Source organism: Aulonocara sp. 'chitande type north' Nkhata Bay, linkage group LG5, assembly GCF_057382095.1.
Source record: "Aulonocara sp. 'chitande type north' Nkhata Bay isolate Kocher_YH1m ecotype deep benthic linkage group LG5, A_spYH_male_GT1.1, whole genome shotgun sequence".
Lineage (NCBI taxonomy): Eukaryota > Metazoa > Chordata > Actinopteri > Cichliformes > Cichlidae > Aulonocara > Aulonocara sp. 'chitande type north' Nkhata Bay.
Genome location: NC_141348.1, coordinates 26,022,833 through 26,041,800, shown reverse-complemented (window position 1 = coordinate 26,041,800; position 18,968 = coordinate 26,022,833). Strand labels below are relative to the sequence as shown.

The 18,968-nt window shown below is 39.1% G+C and overlaps 2 protein-coding genes across 2 annotated transcripts; both read right to left on the bottom strand.

The window, feature by feature from the left end:
* Positions 1-3,678: 3,678 nt before the first annotated feature.
* tusc2b (tumor suppressor 2, mitochondrial calcium regulator b) lies at positions 3,679-7,146 on the bottom strand. Its single transcript, XM_086292541.1, has 4 exons — positions 6,974-7,146; positions 6,117-6,361; positions 5,074-5,194; positions 3,679-4,977 (listed from the first exon to the last, which is right to left on the bottom strand). The coding sequence occupies exons 2-4, from the start codon at positions 6,263-6,265 to the stop codon at positions 4,912-4,914; spliced, it is 336 nt and encodes a 111-aa protein (XP_086148667.1). The 5' UTR covers positions 6,266-6,361; positions 6,974-7,146; the 3' UTR covers positions 3,679-4,911.
* A 1,424-nt stretch (positions 7,147-8,570) lies between these two features.
* Positions 8,571-17,363, bottom strand: rassf1 (Ras association domain family member 1). The gene is made up of 7 exons (XM_086292540.1): positions 17,236-17,363; positions 15,817-16,317; positions 12,455-12,579; positions 11,205-11,309; positions 9,473-9,764; positions 9,272-9,387; positions 8,571-9,193 (listed from the first exon to the last, which is right to left on the bottom strand). The coding sequence occupies exons 2-7, from the start codon at positions 16,106-16,108 to the stop codon at positions 9,044-9,046; spliced, it is 1,080 nt and encodes a 359-aa protein (XP_086148666.1). The 5' UTR covers positions 16,109-16,317; positions 17,236-17,363; the 3' UTR covers positions 8,571-9,043.
* Between the last annotated feature and the right edge of the window lie 1,605 nt (positions 17,364-18,968).

Below are 18,968 nucleotides of genomic sequence, written 5' to 3'. Positions count from 1 at the left end.
TATGGCTTGAATTTGAGGGTAAATGTACATAGCAGTAAAACCTACCCCCCTCCTCGTGAATTAATATCAAGTTAGCCTGTTCTTCGAGTTCTGCCCTGAAGGAAGTTTCACTGATAAAAGCGAATCTTAGATTAAAATCTAGTGTTTTGCTCCTGATTTAGATCTGATTATCACCCTAACCTGAATGGATGAACTGCAGCACTCGGAAGTGGAATGGAAAGGTTATTTTGCTTCCTTTTGTTTAAACAAGAGCTTAATAAATGCAAACTAAAAAATATTAACTATACGTAAGTTTTTGCTTAAAAAAGTCTAGTATCCATGATATAGTGTATTTAAATCGATATGCACTATAGATGATTGATGCATTTTCATCAACTAGCTTAAATGACCTGCAGATCACACTAAACTTTGGAAATGGTGACCTCTCAGGTTTATAGGCTTAGTTTGTCACTTTTACAGTGAGGTTGATTTGAATTGTTAGGCAGTGTAGAGCGAGAAAAACTCTCATGTCTCATCTCATGTGCCCCTGCATTAAAATAAAATTGATAGCATCAGTTATACATCTCAAGATATTTTTTAAACATTTTTTAAACACTAAAAAGTGCTATGCCACTGCTGTGAATACCTTCAATTTCTTTTTAAAACTGTCATTTTTTAAAAGAGTAGTAATTATGTGTCTTACCAGCAGTCTTTTCTTTTACTTTATAATCTCCAAATGAAAGTGGATCAATCAAGCTGTCCACTTGTTAAAAATAAATACAGCTCAGTCCTTGTGCTCTGTGCCAAGAGTCTAGAAAGTTCTCCTAAGAGATCTGTCTAACAGAGGATACAAAAACAGTTGTTCATTGCTATTTAAATGTCAAGGAAACCCCACCTCTTAACCACTAAGTTGCACACGCAAGTACAAACCCCTCACTTTATATTCTTACCTGGTCTTAATTTTAAAGCGTGGTAGTTAATATAGGAAGCTACTTTCATCACTAAAACTCAGTGGTGTGACTTTACTTCTCAAACAGGATTTTTGCCTGCTGGGTCTTACATGAATCAAGTGTAAATTTTACATGGGTAGGCCACATTCACACAAACACATTGGGTTTTGCAAAACAATACATAATCCAGTGCGAGGATCCTAATATATGTTGTCAGGATCATGGTAAGTAATATCACAGTAATTTAATACTTACTGTGACACTTGGAGACACACAGGCTGCTCCCTTTCAGCTAATTAAATCAGATTACTGTAAGTGGTGGGTTCCTGCTAGGCTGCATCTGAACATAGTTTTCAGTCTCCTCTGTGAGAAACAGGAGTCTGAGACCTCTTTCTCAAAAAAAATGTATGCAATCTATATGTGTCCTCCTGAGCTGTCAAGAAGACAGCCTGAGCTTTTTGTTTGCAGTGATTTGACCAACATACAACACTGACTTTCTTCAAAGTGACCGGCATTGCAGCTTCCACTTTTTATAGCAACAAAGGAGATTAACTCATGTCTTTGCAGATATTATCTTTGTGTTGCTAAAAATGTTCTTCTATCTTAAATATGAGATTAACATCAACTTAGTACTGAAATAGTACTATAAACAGCAGGAGTCCCGTTTTCAACCTACGCCCATACTTCAGGAAGCAGAATGCTGAGTGAGACAGAAAGGATTGTACTCAAAATTGTAGAAGGGGAGTCAGATGTATAAGTATCAGGGGAGGAGGTGGAGAAGGGCCAGACGCTAGAGCATGAAGGTGAGAGCTCAGAGAAAGACAGCAGCTTTCGAGGAGCCTGAGCAGGAACAAAGTGACAGCACCCACCATCCATTATGAATACAAATAAACATTTAGTCTAGAGCTCTAAGATTTTTTAGCATTGCAATATGTAGAAGTGAAAATTAGAGCCTTTTTAGTTTAACACACACACACACGCATAAATTCTGTTTAAAATCAGCTAAAACGGTAATTTCTTAAACTGTTTATTCTGTTGATTTGTTTATTTAATATGTGTCCAGTAAACTCTACCTCTCCTTTATCAGTCAGAAGACTAAAGATAAAACTGTAATTTTTGAAATAATATGTTTGTTTATGTATTAGGGAGGCACCCCATTAGCATCGTTCTAAAGCACAGCTAGTCTTAAATACATTTGGTTAATAGGATATTTGCTGTATTTAAAGTTGATGTATTTAAAAGTATAAAATAATGTAAAAGTTGTTTTTTTTTTGTTAAAGCTTTTGAGTTTTACTTTTTTACTTTACACTTTACAGAGTTTCTGGTCCCTGTTTTGATCTTATTATTTTGCTGGTATTGTTTCTCCTTCTCATCACTGGGCTTGTTCCTTCTGTCTTCCACTCTGTCTGTATCATGTTTAAGTCTTCCTGTCTCGTAGCATTTATTACTTCCACCTGTCTTTTTTGTGCCTCATGTCATGTCGCTCATCAGTCCGCAGAATATAAAAATAGTCCTGTCCTCATTTTTTGCCCTTGTCAGACTGTTTCCCGTTGCATTCGGTGCCTCTTTCCACACATCTTGATAAGAACATTGTTGAAACTGTGTTTTTCTTTTTCACAAAATGTATTATTCCAAAAGAGCATTTTTTAATGTCCACCAGAAACTCCAAGTAACATGTAACACTTTGCCGCTTGTGACCTCTGATTGTTATTGTGTCTGGTTTTCAGCAATAACAAATGAAATGTAAACTAGACTGAGGTGCACGTTTTCCACTTAATCAGAATCCACCCAGTTATTTTCCACAATCTGAGTTATCGACTCTTTCCTTTGAAAAGAGTTTTTATAGAAAAACTCATCAACATGCTTATAACAACAAAGCACGTTTTCATTCTTGACCTTCATAACCCAATTGTGCTATTACTTACACCTTAAGAAAAAGCTGTCAGATATATCTATTAGAAGGTGGAATAATTTAAATACTCCTTTAAAAAGACAAAAGAATATATTGACATTACTGCATGGCTTAAAATGTCATGTGACCTGTCAGCAAAACCAGAGGATATGTGGTTTGCTGAGTCAATTTCATTAATCCTGAGACTGCAATTCACCTTGTGGCCTTTTATATTTGTTCAGCTGTGAGAAAATAAACAACAAAAAAGTAATAACATGGCATGTCTTCCCCAGACTGAAAACAGTACGTACCCACAGAGGGGGCAGGGGGAAAGCCCAAAGACTGCAGCAGAGACACTTCATAAAAGCAATAAAGTGTAGTGGATTTTGGCACTAAACTCTTTATCCTCTAAGAAGAGCAATATTAGACAGCTTTGTCAAAAAACCCTTTCCCATGGTGACTGCATTGATAGTCTTTACTTCTGTCTTAACTTCATCCATAACTCATTAGCAGATGCTCTTATACACGCTTTACTTCCAAGTGCTGGTTTGCCATCGCAATTTCCTCTACAAGTGCCTAACTTCGTTGTAGGTGGAGGTCAAGAGCGACATTTGAAATACACATCCACCTTCTGCTCACTCCTGTGTTTAAAAACTCTGTAAAAAGATTCAACTGCCTGTTATATAAAGGATTATTTGGCAAATAGTTTCTATGAGCTTTGAGAGTTATATTAAAGTTCATCTTTCTTTAAATAATTGACTCTTTTACTGAAGTCAAATTCAAACAGGATAGCAAAGCCTTGGCAAGTCAAACTACTGAAAACTTAAAAGTACTCCAATCCAATCCTCGAAACTTGAAATATTTTAAAACCTTTAATAACATAATTTAATGTGATTACTTGTATTAAAACTCGTGAAAAATGCAGTGTCCACCAGGGCCAGACTGATGGCTTTATAGTCATGACTCCACATTCCCAGAAGGCACCTGAATAGTTTCCAAGATTAGTTGATGCCATTCCCATGCAGGTCTAAATTCCAAGAGCCAACCACATTACAAATGTCAGGTGTGGTTACCATATATGGCAGGGGCTTTAACCCCCTCCCGTTGCTAGAAGATCTTAATTTCCCACCATGACCTCTGTGTAATTAAACTGTAGTTATCTATCCATCACTGTTAATATAGAAACCCAGACGACTGTCTAGGGCCAAAAAAAGCACAAAAGATTAACACGAGTGTCCATGTTAATCTTCTTTTGTCTTCACTGCTCTTACTGATTTTTACTGGAATATTTCATAATGAACTGTGATTATGTGAAGTTACGGTACATTGAAATGTTCATCTGTAAAGTTTGGATACAGAAAAGGAATGTGATTTAATTCAGCATTTTATTTTGTAATTAAAAAACAGTTATAATAAATTAAAAGTTAAACATTGTATGTCAAACCAGCAAAGAAAACAACAGGATCTGTCATTAGACTCACTGCTGCGATGCACATCTTGTGGCTCTGAGGTCACTGAAGCCAGTCCTTCCAACATTAAATTGTGACATTAAGGGTTTGTGAGCCACTGATTGTCAACTCATTGGGCTGTCCCATAAGTAGATCCTGTTCCATGCATAATGAAGCGAGTCATAATGTCAAAAAACGTAAGTGTGCACTGGCAACTTTTCAACTCTTGCTCAGACCCCTTTGGAGGGAAGAACATTACATTCTCCTTCAGCTCTTTGAGTTTTATGAATCAAACCAGAAGACAATCTACTGCTAAATATTCAGGCCTCAGTCATGTGTCATCCCAAATCTGCACACAGTCACACTTACATGCACACAAACCAAGATCTGTAAACTGATTTTCCCCAGCTTGGCACCATTCTAGATCCCTACTGGTGACCTATTTTGTGTCTTAACTGCACACAAGCCAAAAACAGATCACATGCAGAGGCTCAGCACACAATGCATCAGCCTGTCCACATAAGGGCATCAAATATATCAAGAGATCATGTTATTTTGAAAGGTGGTTCGGGCTTCCATCTGCAGTGGAAGCCGAAGGACGGAGTTGACACAGTGGCTAGTCCGAGACGCTCCTCAGACATTGTCAGGCTTCACAGATGACAACTGGGAAATCTACATGGATGCACGGATGGTCCAGCTTTATAATTCCCTGTGAGGACACGAGAAAATAAAACGATTTGGACATATGCTACAGAGATCTGGTATTAGTGTGTAAAGTCTTGCTTTAAAATCTTAATTTCCTCACCTGAGGTGTGAGGTTTTTCTGAATCTTCTTCAGCTTCGCTTTTTTACGGCCGTTTCTTGTCACAATCGTCTCTTCGTAGAACTCATGGGCCAAGTCACCGTCTTCATCAAAGAACATTGAGCTGGAGCAAAGACACAAAATTACTTGCGCACAGTAATTATTTTTAATACACACAAGCTAGCTTGCTTCTTACGCACGTATTGTGTAAATATTTCTGGTCCACATACTCTAATTTGTGTACCACAAAGAACATCCACATAAGTGTGGTTTTAAGATGTCAAACTTAAGGTGTCTGAATACACCTTAAGCCACTTCCCATTCATGCGTGATGTGCAAAAAGAAGAAGAAAGAAAGAAAGAAAGAAAGAAAGAAAGAAAGAAAGAAAGAAAGAAAGAAAGAAATGTTGGCTAAAATGAAAACAGTGTCTTCCTGTGGGTTAAACGGCTGGTTTTAAAAGGTTAACAGTGTGAGGGGGGAAAAAAAAAAACAAAAACAAAATGAAAAGCAAACAACCAGATCAGTGTAAAAGTGGTGCGTAAGAGGGTAGTTAAAACCACTACAGGTCTGTTAAAGTCTGCTTGTGTCCAGTCTAAATAAAGTGTGGAGAATCAAAATAGTGGACACATTAGCAGGAAGAACAACCTCAGCTGATCTGGTGTGATTCACTGGTTAAACACCATAAATCTTAGGACTTTTTCTCTCTCAATAGTGTTGGCCAAAGGTGAATGTGTAACTCTGTTTTCACCGAAAACATTTTTACAAAGAACATTTTCAACCATTCTTTACATTTCCCCCCCTTCGAAAGAACACACTGTATCACATTGCTGTTAAATATTTTCAAAATCTTTGCAAAATCATCACACACATACATCGCCCAGTTTAAATAAGGCTGGACAACATGCATGAAACAATCCTTTTCGAGCACTGCTTTTGAGTTGGAACCTCAGTCTACTCAAAAACCCACAGACTGCTAATTAAAAACGACACAAGTCAACAACAATGTCATAAATGAGTGTCTTGGTGTATGACGACATTACATTTACCTTCTTCTTGTAAAGACAAAAGGAGTGGCACCCGGGAAACTTCGAACTCTTGCCAGTGTCTGCTCATTTCCATCTTTGGTTGGATCGTCTGAACTACCTGAGCCAGAAAAAGGCCAAAATCCTTTGGATTTGGAGCCGCTACCTCCCATCTTCAGCTGCAGCACATTATTTTCTCGGGTCCCGAGGCTGCCAGTGGTGCTACAGTGTTACTGTACAAGATGAAATGTGCCTTCAGGGTGTGACACCTGTGAAAAGTGGCAAATAAAGGGTAGCTTTAGCTGCTTTCAGGCAAAACATAATGGCACGTATTGATTTATTTAGTCATTTTTACAAAATGCTACTTTAAGAAAGGCCGAGACCTGACTTTTCTTTAAACAAGACAAGTCCGGACTGAGTTCAGTTATGATCATTTTCTGCTGTAGGCCAGAAGCATGACGGTGCTAGAATAACACAGCAGCCAAAAATCACGCACGCAGTCACGCTTCTGTGTCACGAATTACAAATGGTTAGATATGGAGTTTAAATCAAACACAACAACATGAATATCTGCTTCTATCTGTCTAGTAGAAGACTCGGTAACATTTTGAAGCCATAGCAGTTAGCTAGTAAGCCTTTCCCGACACCAAGATCAGTTTGTCACCAGTGCTGAGAAACTTATCCCGGCTGCGCTAATCGTAGCTGCTTTTATGTCACTTTATGTACCGTCTGCTAACATCACCATTAGCTTTTATACTAGCATTAGCCAGGTCAACATGTTCCTAAACAAAATAACATTTACTGACGTCGCCATGGGCTAGCATGGACTGATTTAACAGTTCGTGCTGTTCCTCGTCGCTTTAGCTTAGCGGAGCACATACCTAAATTGCGCAGCAGTGTGCTCGTAGGTAAGAATTTCTCTTTGATGAATTTATGTTACTGGCTCGCTAATTCTGTACAAGCACAGACCTCATATCACACAAAGCTACGCTAAGTTGTTTATGCTATCTGACGGCCACGTTCTTCTTCTGTCCTTTCCCTCTGAAGCTTGGTGCAGAGACGCTGTGGTGAGCTAACGCCATCACATGGACAGGAATATAATAGTACTAGTGACTTGTCCGTTTTGATCTCATGTTGGGCCGAAACTAGTGAAACTGTCCCTTTTTTCAAGTGTATAGAATTTTAACTACACATTTAATTCCTCAGATAGCTTAATATTAAAAAAGAAGTGCTAATTCAACAGCACCTCTCTGTTTTTTCTACATAGTAAAGAAATGCTGCTGTAGTAGATGGGAAAAAAAAGATCAGCACGATTCTTTGGGATTAAACTATAAGAAGTAAATGTACCAAATTACATAAATCTATAACTGAATTACTTTGGTGTAGTATGACCAAGATGGAGGTCTTCATCAATAGGAAAAGCTGGAAAACCTATCAAAATAAAACTAAAAGTCCAAAATTTATGTTCTCTGCATTTTCCAAAGCCAAACTTTGGGACAGATTGGAGTCTTTGCTGGTCCCCCATGTCTTCTGTTTGACACCCGCGCTCATGAGCCAATAGTATAGCCACCCCTTGCCACATATACAGTTATTGGACACTTTACTACACCTTATTAGTACCAGGCTGGACTCCCTTTTGCCTTCAGAACTGCCTTAATTTTTCATGGCACTGATTCACCAGAAACATTCCTCAGATTTTGGACCATGTTGATAACATCACGCAGTTGCTCCTGATTTGTCAGCTGCTCAACCATGATTTCAATATCCAGTTACACCTCATGCCAAAGGTCCAGTGTTGTAATGTTCAAGAAAGCAGTTTCAGATGTTTTGAGCTTTGTGATATGGCATGTTATGGATGTGACTGAGAGGGAGGCAAGTGTAATAATGAAGATGCTAGAAGTAGAGGCAGCAACGGTGACCTACAGTGAACAGCTCACTGTGGGTCTTGATACTTAGGGTGAGAAGTAGGGCATATCTGATCACCAGTGGGTTGCAGATATCCAAAGCTGCTAAGGGATGCCAACAGAAACCTTCACACATACAAAACTACTTGCCCATGTGGGGCCCAAAGCAGTTTTCTGTAGGCAAGCACATTGTGGGCTGTCCACAGAAAACTTTTTAGGGTCTCCAAAGGATAAAACTGCTGCTATCCCTGCGTGAACACACCCAACTGGGCCCACATGCAATGAGGGGTGGGTTTGCCCTGTCCACACAGCCCCACGCCTACCCACTGTGGGCCCACATGAGTGTGTTTGTTGTGTAGACGCCTAATCTCAGCCACATTCAAAAGACTTTGTCAAAAGCCCTTCTAGAAGAATCAAGGCTGACATATCAGCATATTAATACCTACATTTGAATGAGATGTTCTACAATCACATATGAGTGTAATATTCATGTGGAAACTACTGTGGTCCCCCACAATGGGCCTTCTAGTCGGGCACGCTGTTAGAAATAATCAAAAGTTTCATATTAAACAGCCATTTTTCACATTTTATTAGATCATCTGAACATCCACACATTTCAGCTTACCCAACTCATTTTCAGAGGCTGATTAAAGTGCCACAATTTTAAAAAACATCGTCGCAACATGAATAAAACTGAGTATAAGATGATAAACCAGATAAACTAAGATATGTCACTTTAAATAATCTAATCAAGCAGCATGATGTTTAAAGAAAGAAGTGTGATCAATTAGTCCACAACAATTTCATATGTTTTGAGTCAGTCCAGTTCATAGCTGTACTAGATCAAAATCACCCTGAACTGAACCTTTAAGTAATTCACATTAAATATTACAGCAAACTCCCTGCTTTATTACCAATCTCTAATCCATACAACATCATCACCTGAGCTATTTCATTCCCCTTTACCATGACATAAAATTTCTTATCGACACTTTTCATGGAAGAATGTCTTCTAATTATTCCAGTGTGAAGCTGAGTGTCTCGGTGTCAACCCGGTGTAGTCATCGGGGCCATGGCTTGCTTCATCATGTCTCTAGCAAGAGCGTAGCGCTTCACGATCTCTCTTACGTGTGCTTCTTCCTCCCGCTGAAGGATTCGCAGGAAGTTGCACAATTCAGGAAAGCTAAATGCATGCCACTGTGAAAGAGAGCAATTCACCATCTAAGCCCCATATATTGACAAGTTTATCTTTCTCAGAACAGAATGGAAACTTACATTTACATCCCCTGTCTCGTTCTCTTTCAGAACCAAGCTTAAGACTGTTTCACTGGGGCCAGCGCACAAGCGCAGGTATAGAGGACGCTCATCATCAGACAGTTTACGCATGTACACTAGAGGAAAGAGAAGCAGAATTTCACGATTCAACAATTGGTTCTATTTTAGTTTGTAAGAACAACGCAATATTAGGAATCCTACCTTGACCTTGTCTCTCTGTGCGTTCAAACAAGGCAAACTTTGCCGGGTTGTCCACAACGGTGAACTTATTGAGCAGTGCTTCGATGACTTCTCGTACCCGTGTTTCAGAGCTTATATGTAGGTGCTTTGCAGCATCTTTGGGGAGGTAGAATGATGTCCGCCGCTTCATCCGTCTTCCCTGATAATCATCTTCCTGCATCAAGCTCAAACTCTGACGGGGAGGAGGGAGGGAAATGGGACGAACTAACTGAAAGTGGACCTTGATGAAACCAGTGTAGGACCCATCTTTATTCTGAAGGGTGGACAGATTTATAGCATATAAATGGGAATTAAAAGGTTTAATACATTATCAACAAATATTATGAATAGAAATATGTTCACACATCTACATAACTATGCTGAGATGTGGTTGTAGTCAGACATTTATGACTAAAAAAACAAGAATTGCGTGCACAAGTTTAAATTTAATTTGGTTTTTCTTTAACCCACACAGGATCACATATATACATACATACACCCCACAAATATTTGGTTAAATATCCCTTTGCATGTTGTGAAGGTTCTGACATAACTCTAGCTGGGTATTCGACTGCTCTTCTTGGCAGAACTGGTAGAGTTCATTTAAATTGATTAGTTTCCTGGCATGGTGCTTTTAATGGTAGATCACAAATTCTTAGTATGGTTGAGGTTGAGGCTTTGGGAAGGCCATTCCAGAAGCTTAATGTTAGCCTGCTTTTTCTTTGCTCCATTCCAAAACCAGTTTTGATGTTTGTTTGGGATCATTTTCCTGTTGAACTATCTGGTTGTATCCTAGCTGTTGATTTAGGGCGAAGTTGAAGAATTTGGAGATAGTGCTGCTTATTCATCATTTCATCCACTTTGTGCAATGTACCAGTACCACTGACAGCAAAACAGCCCAAGAGCACGATGCTACCACCACCATGCTTGACAGCTGGAATGGTGTTCTTAGGTTTGAAAGCCTCAGCTTTACTCCTCCAAACATACCTCTTGTCATTGTGGCTAAATAGCTCAATCTTTTCTTGGCTGACGATCAAACTTGTCCACGTGAGCAGTTGCAAATTTTAGTTGAGCTTGAAGGTGTTGATTTTGGAACAGGGGCCTCTTTCATGGTTTGAACCCCTTCAAAAGTGGTGACACATCTGAACAAGTTGTCCATTTGTACATCTGTTTAAACCTATGATCTTGGAAGCGCCAGTTGTTTGGAAATGGCTCTAATGACGCCAACTTGTGTAACTCTAGGATTGTCCTTCTTGGATCTTCACTGAGTTCCTTGGACTTTTCCATTGTTCTGATTATTGGTCAATCCAATGAGTGCTTTTAAAACAAATTATTTTTATGCGTTTTGCTTTTTATACCCATTGTAGTCAATCATGATTACTAATGAGAAGTTTTTAGTTGTCGGTGTTTCTATATATTATAGTTTGTATGTATACTTTTAACCCTGTGTGGATCAGAGAAAATCTAAGGAGCTTGGAAAGAAAGCGACTGGCAACAAAGCAAGTCCAGACACTTTTCTTTCCAAGCTCCTTAGACAACGACGACCTGGATGACTGAGAACCTTCACAGACATATAGCAACAAAGTGGTTTCTGTTTACATACAATCATAATGATTGTATGCAAACCTCTGACCACAACTCTATGTATTTATATGAAAATGCACATTTTTTGCTTAACTGAATCTCAATGAAACTGTTTTTTTCAGTTCCTCACATCCACCATGTAGAGATTGTTGCTGATCTGAGCATTGTATTCCTTCACCTTCTGTTGAATCTCACTAACACTTAACTCCTGTTTACCCAACTCGATCTGTTCATCCTGAAAAGAAAATGGAAAGAACAACAAATAAGCCACGATACAGTGAGCAGAAAGCTTGCCTTCACAACTAGGCTTTAAAAAGGGAAGGTGAAATAAAACAAATGCATGAAAAAAAAGTCAGCTCAATACAAGCTCTTTTTATGTAGCCAGAAAAAAACAATAAAGAAATATTTACTTAAAACAGTTGACCAAAAAAAAAAATAGCCTGATAAACTATGCCACAGCCTCACCAGTACATTACTGTGAAAGAAAGATGAACACACAGTGAAATGCAGGTTCATCTCCCAGCTGCTGGCTTCCTGAGTAAAGGATGAGTCGCTCTTCTAGCATCACCATTACCATTTGCTCCTCACTGACAGTAAAAACGCAATAATGACATCTGGAGGGGGAAACCTACTCCCAGTGGGATCTGCTTAAATTATCTTAAGTGACAATTTTCCCCTCATGTTATTGCTCATCTATACTTCAGAGGATTTTAGTGGAGAAAAATCTAAACCTCGGCATTATTTTAATGTTTTCTATGTTTATGTTTCTATATTTGTAAATGCACTTATAACAACCACACCAATGGCTTTATTTTTGTTGAATTCAATACTTTGCTGCAGCTTTCCCGGGAGCCTAACACATCCAAACATGCAGGCATTAGAACTTCCAAAGCCTTGTAAATGCACTTTCATCCTTCTACAACAAGGCCCCTAAATTGTTCTGATTGTTTTCCCAGTAAAAGGTGTACTGAAAAAAGGATATTATTATCAGTTATAAAGTTACTATTTACAAAATATAATAAAGGATCTGACTGTGTCTGGTTGGTGCACAATCATAAATGAGACCAGGCAGCCAAAAGAAGTGAACTGAGAAGAAAAATTCCAAAATAATCTAAAATCTATACTCCCAAGTATTCCTGTGGGGAACCAGAGACGAGAGTAGTGGGCAGCTTCCCTCCATTTGACCTACCCACCTACTCCATATGAATGTAGGAAGAGTTAAGTGCACTTTATTTTTGTGCAAAAATAAAAAAATCCTAGTTGTACAAATAAATAACAAGCAACTGAAATTTTTCTGTAGCTACGAAAATAGAAAAAATACAAATGAAAACTGCTGTCTACACAAATACACTGCTATTATAGTGTTCTTGTTTTCCTTACCACATTTGTGTCTGTCTCGATGCAGTCATCAGATAAAGCTGCAGGCTCTGCTAACAAACTTCCATGTGTCATGCAGTCCAGCTGGATGGACGGTCGGCACCGGTAGTGACAAGTGTAGCTGCAGTCTATGAGAGTGAGACGAAAAGAGAGCGATAAATCACTAAAGGTGATATATGTCAAGACTTGCGGTGTAGCTTCTTCTCATGTTGTTTCTAGTCGTAATTGTTTTCCCTTCCTAAAAACCTGGCTGTGTCGAATTGCTTCATAGCGCGCTGCTGCATGCAGCAGGAAGGCAAAAAAAAAAAAAAAAAGACGCTCCCTGGCTCTACATGTAGCACACAGGAAGTCAAAATGTGATGCTTTCCAGAGCTTCCTTCAGATTAGGAAAAAATGTGTGATAAAATTCCTAATGAATGGAAAAACTAACATATGAATCCTACATACTATAAATCATGTGATGCAGAAAGTGAAGAATACATCACATGTCCTCAGTTTGAACCTCATGAATGGCTGGAGGCTTCCTGTGTAGCCATTTTCTCCCTGTGCCTGCATGAGTTTCCTCCTTGTGCTTTGGCTTCCTCCCACAGTCCAAAAACATGGATGATAAGGCCACTGATGATTCCAAATTGGCCATAGGTGTGGATATGGGTCGTCTGTTTCTTGTGTTTGCCCTCTGATGTTCTCGCTTTAGTTTCACAATATTTTTAGTTATTTATTTAAAATTTGCTTTATCTCAATTTCAGCACCTTCTTCAAAGGGCAATGATTAAATATTTCCACTAGTTAATGTAATAACCCTAAACTACTCACTGGATGTGGTGGAGCTGGTAGTGTAGCCACTACCAGCTCCACCACCATCATCAAGTTTGCTGACGACACCGTCGTGGTGGGCCTGATCTCTGATAACAACGAGACGGCCTACCTGAAGGAGATTAGGAATCTGGAGAACTGGTGCCAGAGGAACAACCTCCTTCTAAACGTCAGTAAGACAAAGGAGCTGATAGTGGACTTCAGCACTAAGCAGGAGAGGAACTACCAGACCCCCGTCATCAACGAGTGCCCAGTGGAGAGAGTGGACAGCTTCAAATACCTCGGAGTTCACATCACGCAGGACCTGTCATGGTCCTGTCACATCAACACCATGGTGAAAAAGGCCCGTCAGCGTCTCTACCACCTCAGACGCTTGAGAGACTTCCAACTGCCCTCCAAGGTGCTCAGGAACTTTTACTCGTGCACCATAGAGAGCATCCTGACGGGAAACATCTTAACCTGGTTTGGGAACAGCACCATGCAGGACAGACAAGCTCTACAGAGGGTTGTGCGGTCAGCTGAGCGCACCATCCGCTCCGAGCTCTCTCAATCACACCACCACACAGTACTGACCCACACATATAGTTCTTACACACACACTGGACATTCTGGACATTGTTTTCACTTCATCACTTAAATCCCTTTAAGCATATTTGCACTGCACAAGACATAATGTGGATTGCACAACACTGGACATTATATTCTTCATTTCCAGTTAATACTTGTACAGCTGCTGTTATTGTGTGTATATTTATTTATATTTATTTATTTATATTTCTTCATACATTCTTATATAGTTCTATATTGTGTATTTTGTTGTACAGTTATTTTATTTTCAACTTTAATTTATATATTTTATCTTATTCTTTCCCAGTTAAATTTACCCTTCATTCTAATTTGTGTTGTATAGTTATTTCATTTTTAACCTTAATTTATATTTTATTCCTTCCTAGTTAAATTTACCCTTTTTAATTTTTCATATTTATTTCCTTTCTTATTCATAGCCTTTTCCTTTTTTGTTTTCTTTAGGTCATGAGCAGTTGTCCAAGCATTTCACTACATATCGTACTGTGTATGACTGTGTACGTGACAAATAAAATTTGAATTTGAATTTGGATACTACATAATTAATCAAAGAATAACGCTGTTTCTATTTCCAATGTTCAAATACTTTCACAAAAGAACAAAGTGAATTTGTGATTCTGTTGCTCGACTCTCTACTTCTAATCTCCCCGGCAGATGGGGCGATGGGAAGTTTACTTGTTCATTAGGAAGATTTGAATCTTTAAAAACAAATATCTAATATATAACTTTTATATACAGTGACTGGCCAGTTTATTATATAAAATTATCAACCACTCGTTCACAAAAATATCTAATCAGCCAATCACGAGAAAGGTGATTTAAGTGACCTTGAAGGTGTGGTTGTGGGTGCCAGATGGGCTGGTTTGAATCTTTCAGGCATCGCTGATCTACTGGGATTTTCAGAATTAGATTTTTTTCTTTTGAGTCAGTGGAGGACAGGAGGTCACTGAACAAACTGCTCTCCATCATGGACAGAACATCTCACCTGCTCCACTCCACACCTCAGAGGCAGCAGAGGCACTTCTACCTCAGACTAAATCAACTCTGATGGCATGAAGAAGGCGTCAGGAGACCATTCCCAATGTTCTCTATAAAGGTGTATTATAACTCTTCATTCTGCAGTTGTTTTTCTTTTTCTTAGATTCATAGTGTAAATATTATTTATTAATTGCAATTTGCACTATACTCTCACACAATGTCATTTAAAACACAGTCAAAGTAAGAATAACTTCATTTTTTACTTTTCTTTGTTTTGTTTTGTTTTTATCAGTGCTGTATAAATACATCTCATAGTATAAACCCTTTACTAGACACCTGTGGTGGGTTTTTTTTTTTACTTTAATTTTGTTGTTTATTTGTGTTTTATTGTAGACTTGATTATTTTTATTCTTTTTCCTACTGCTGTAACACAACAGTTTCCCCTGTGGGATCAATAAAATATCTATCTATCTATCTATCTATCTATCTATCTATCTATCTATCTATCTATCTATCTATCTATCTATCTATCTATCTATCTATCTATCTATCTATCTATCTATCTATCTATCTATCTATCTATCTCAACCTAACCTTTGCACTTTTGGAAAGTGGAGCAATAGAAGCTTTGGATCATGGACAAATCTGCAGCAACTGTGTGATGTTTTCATCTGAGTGTATAGCAAGAAACTTCAAAAGACTACAGTTTTCAGCAAACTTTACTCTACTAGGAATCAGCAGTGCATTTGTCGGAAAATGTTTTGTGCTTTGGATGTGGACGCTTGGAGGGACTGACTGATTTTATAGTCAGGCTGTCAGCTAGAATTGTGTTTAGGGGATGATGGAGGTCTGTGATGTGAAAGAAGAAGATCTGCATTATCAGGATTTACTTGTTTGTTTTGTTTGTTTCATGGGAACTGTTGACGGTGAGAGAAATAGAGATTATAACCAGGATTATCCTGTAAACAAATCTTTTGTGGAAGTACTTACTGGTGCAGCGTAAACTCTGCTTATAAAGCCCCCAGATGAATTCACCACACAGGTCACACCAGGTGAGATGTGCATGACTGTATGGCTGGAAATCATGACCCACACCAGTCTCTCCTGTGTGATGACCAGAGGCCTCAATGCTGACGTTATCTCCAACCAGACGGACGACACAGTAGTGGCTGGGATGACCCAGGTTTGCAGTCGACGGGGCTACGTGGACAGCTGGAGCGGCCAGCTCGATGGGATCATTTACACTGAGATCCTGCAGCTCTATCAGCTCACATTTAGACATCCTGACCTCGATGCAGAGACGCAGATGCCAATATGTCAGCCAAGCACTTGCTGTCCATGAGCTATTGTGGGTGCATGTTGCCTTTCAAGATGAAAATAGATGCACCTTTGCATGCTTTGCAAATTTATAGCGTGTGAGGCAAAAAAAAAAGGCACTGGGTCAAGATTTGATTGAGTCCACTGTGATAATGGCCTCTAAGTCCCCAGGAGCTGCAAGACAGGTAAAACAAAAATGTTAATGGATACGTTTAACATAAACATGCGTTCAGCATGTGCACTGTATGGGTTTTACGAATAAAAAAAATAAACCAAAAGATTAGTCTTTGTTATCTGATGCCAGGATAAGATTATATTAAAATGTGGGACAAGACGACAAGTATGATCCTGTACAATCCTGGGACAACTCGTGTTGTTTGACAGTAGGACTGTGAGGCCAAACTGCATATTTAAGACAAAACATTGACACTAAAAGTGGAAAAATAGCAATTGTTGCATGCAGAAAGCACAGAGCTATGTCAGAAACAACTGGCAACTTCAGTAACAACCACATGGCTCATACTTTTTGTTGATAATTGTCAGTTTACTTTGAAGAACCTGAATACATCATTCAGCTGAGACAGACAGCATGTGCACACTGCTTGCCAGTGTTGATCTCTGAGCTGCAGAAACTGATAATAATAATAATAATGATGATAATAAAGTCAAATACCACTAGGAAGAATACGTGTACATGCTCACAGGTTCATCTGGATCTCTTTAAATTAGTGTCCTTGTGGAGCTGCTTTGTGCCGTGAATATGAATACCCGGGAGTCTGTCTGCCAAGTGGGTCACCACACGGTGCAATTATTCACACAGGGCAACAAGAGCCCATTGTAACCGTCCATAAGTATCCATGCAATTTATTTATTATGGGGGGTCTTATCGGTTTGTTTACCAGTCGAACTCATGTATGCTTAAGTCTTCACGACATCTTATTGTTTCATTGGTCATCTGATTTGCTTAATGCAGCTCTGCGTGTAACGGAGTTAATCCCGCAGTCTGAGACGGGACGACAAACTCAAGTTGACAGTCACACCCGAGCAAAAATCCGTATTTTTTGAAAGACAAAGTGTTGAAGATGACCTTACCTCGCTTACTTTATCACCCACACTCATTCTACAGGGAATCTGAAGAGCGTTCGCAGCTTCTCGTTGAATTAACAGCGACCCGTCCCTCGTCCGACGCACGCACTTCTGTTTGCGCATGCACATTGTGGGTGTGGGATTACCGTATAATCCCATATGAGTATTAAGCTACACTAAGAGGAATCCCCTCTGTTCTCATCAGACACTCGACTGTTAGATGGAGTTGTAAGTGGGAGCTGTTCTTGATGATACTGATGATAGCTTTGGCAGGATGTTAAAACAAATAAAAAAAAGATCGTAAATTAAATATAAACGGTTACTAAATAAATTTATTATTATTTTTTCATCTCTGTGTTGTTGCTGAATGACGCATTTCATTTGGGAAATTCCTTTGACAACAAAGCCCAGTATTTAATAAACGTTGCTGTATCAGAAAGAGTAGCGATCATTTAAAAAAATAATAATAATTTAACTGTTTAATTCCGAATAACAAAATTAATTCTTAATGATAATATTTTAGTCCATAATAAAACAGTAGATATGCTTAAACGGATACTTGTTTGAAATGAACAGAATGATTCATTTTTGATTTGGGGACACTTGAACTGGCAAATCAGTCAGAGAGAAAAAAAAAACCTTCCAGGCTCCAATATGGCAGATTCTCCCAGGCCAGAAATGCATGTTAGAATACCATAACATGATTTATTCATGTCCCACACGCTCACTCTCTGTTTCTCACAAGTGGGAGTAAGGCACATCTGAAGCTACAAGAGGGCATGAGATAATTTCTCTACAGTTAGTAACGACTAAAAACCAGCCAAACAGAAAACAGCGTTTTCACAGTTAAAGGTCCACAGCTCTGGAACATCAGAACAGATAAAAAAGGAAGGGAATGTATGGCTTAATGAAGAAATAGAATAGAAGAATAGAATAGCCCTTTATTGTTATTGTACATGTACAACGTAGTCATGGAAATCTGTCACTAGAATGGGTCTTTTGGGCTCTGCAAAAAAAGAGCCACGTCGCTGCAACCCCCTCTGGCCTCGGCTCCGTGGCTGCTGGGTGACCCCTCATCTGGGGCTCTCCTCAGCTCTTCCCAGGAGGGTGGCACGGTTGCCCCTTTAGTGGTCCTCCTTGGGTCTTCGTACTCTGGGCCCTCTGGATGTCTGGGGCCTGGATCTCCTCCATACCTGCTTCATGCCCTGGGGGACGGGGCTATGGCCCCCCACACTCCCTAGCAGATCGTTACATGGAGAAACCTTTTGAATACAAGCGTGCTGATGCACACAGGTATGCACACAGGTATACACACGGGTGTTCACAGACACAAACTACACCTTTCTTGGCTGCTACCTCAAAGCACATTGTGCGCTGTTGATCTTGCGTGCTGCACAATAACATTTAATATTTAGTATCTACTGTTAGCTAGTTTATTGTGATAGTGTTATATTTATTATGTTGGTCTTTTTTGTTTGTTTGTTTTTTTGTTTTTTTCTTCTCTCAACAGGTGATCCAGGTGTTTTTCTTTCTTTCTTTCTTCCCTCCTTGGTAAAGTAAATTCGCTAGGCATCTTTTTTGGCCTTCAGACAACAATTCTATTGGCTAAAGATCCAAACGGGACAGGCAAAAAAAAAAAAAGAAGAAGAAAAAGAATGGGTCTTTTGCTTTTTTCCAGTCTCTTTCATTTACTTTTCTCTTCAGTTAACTGAAAACATGCTCTATTGAACTAAGGTCAG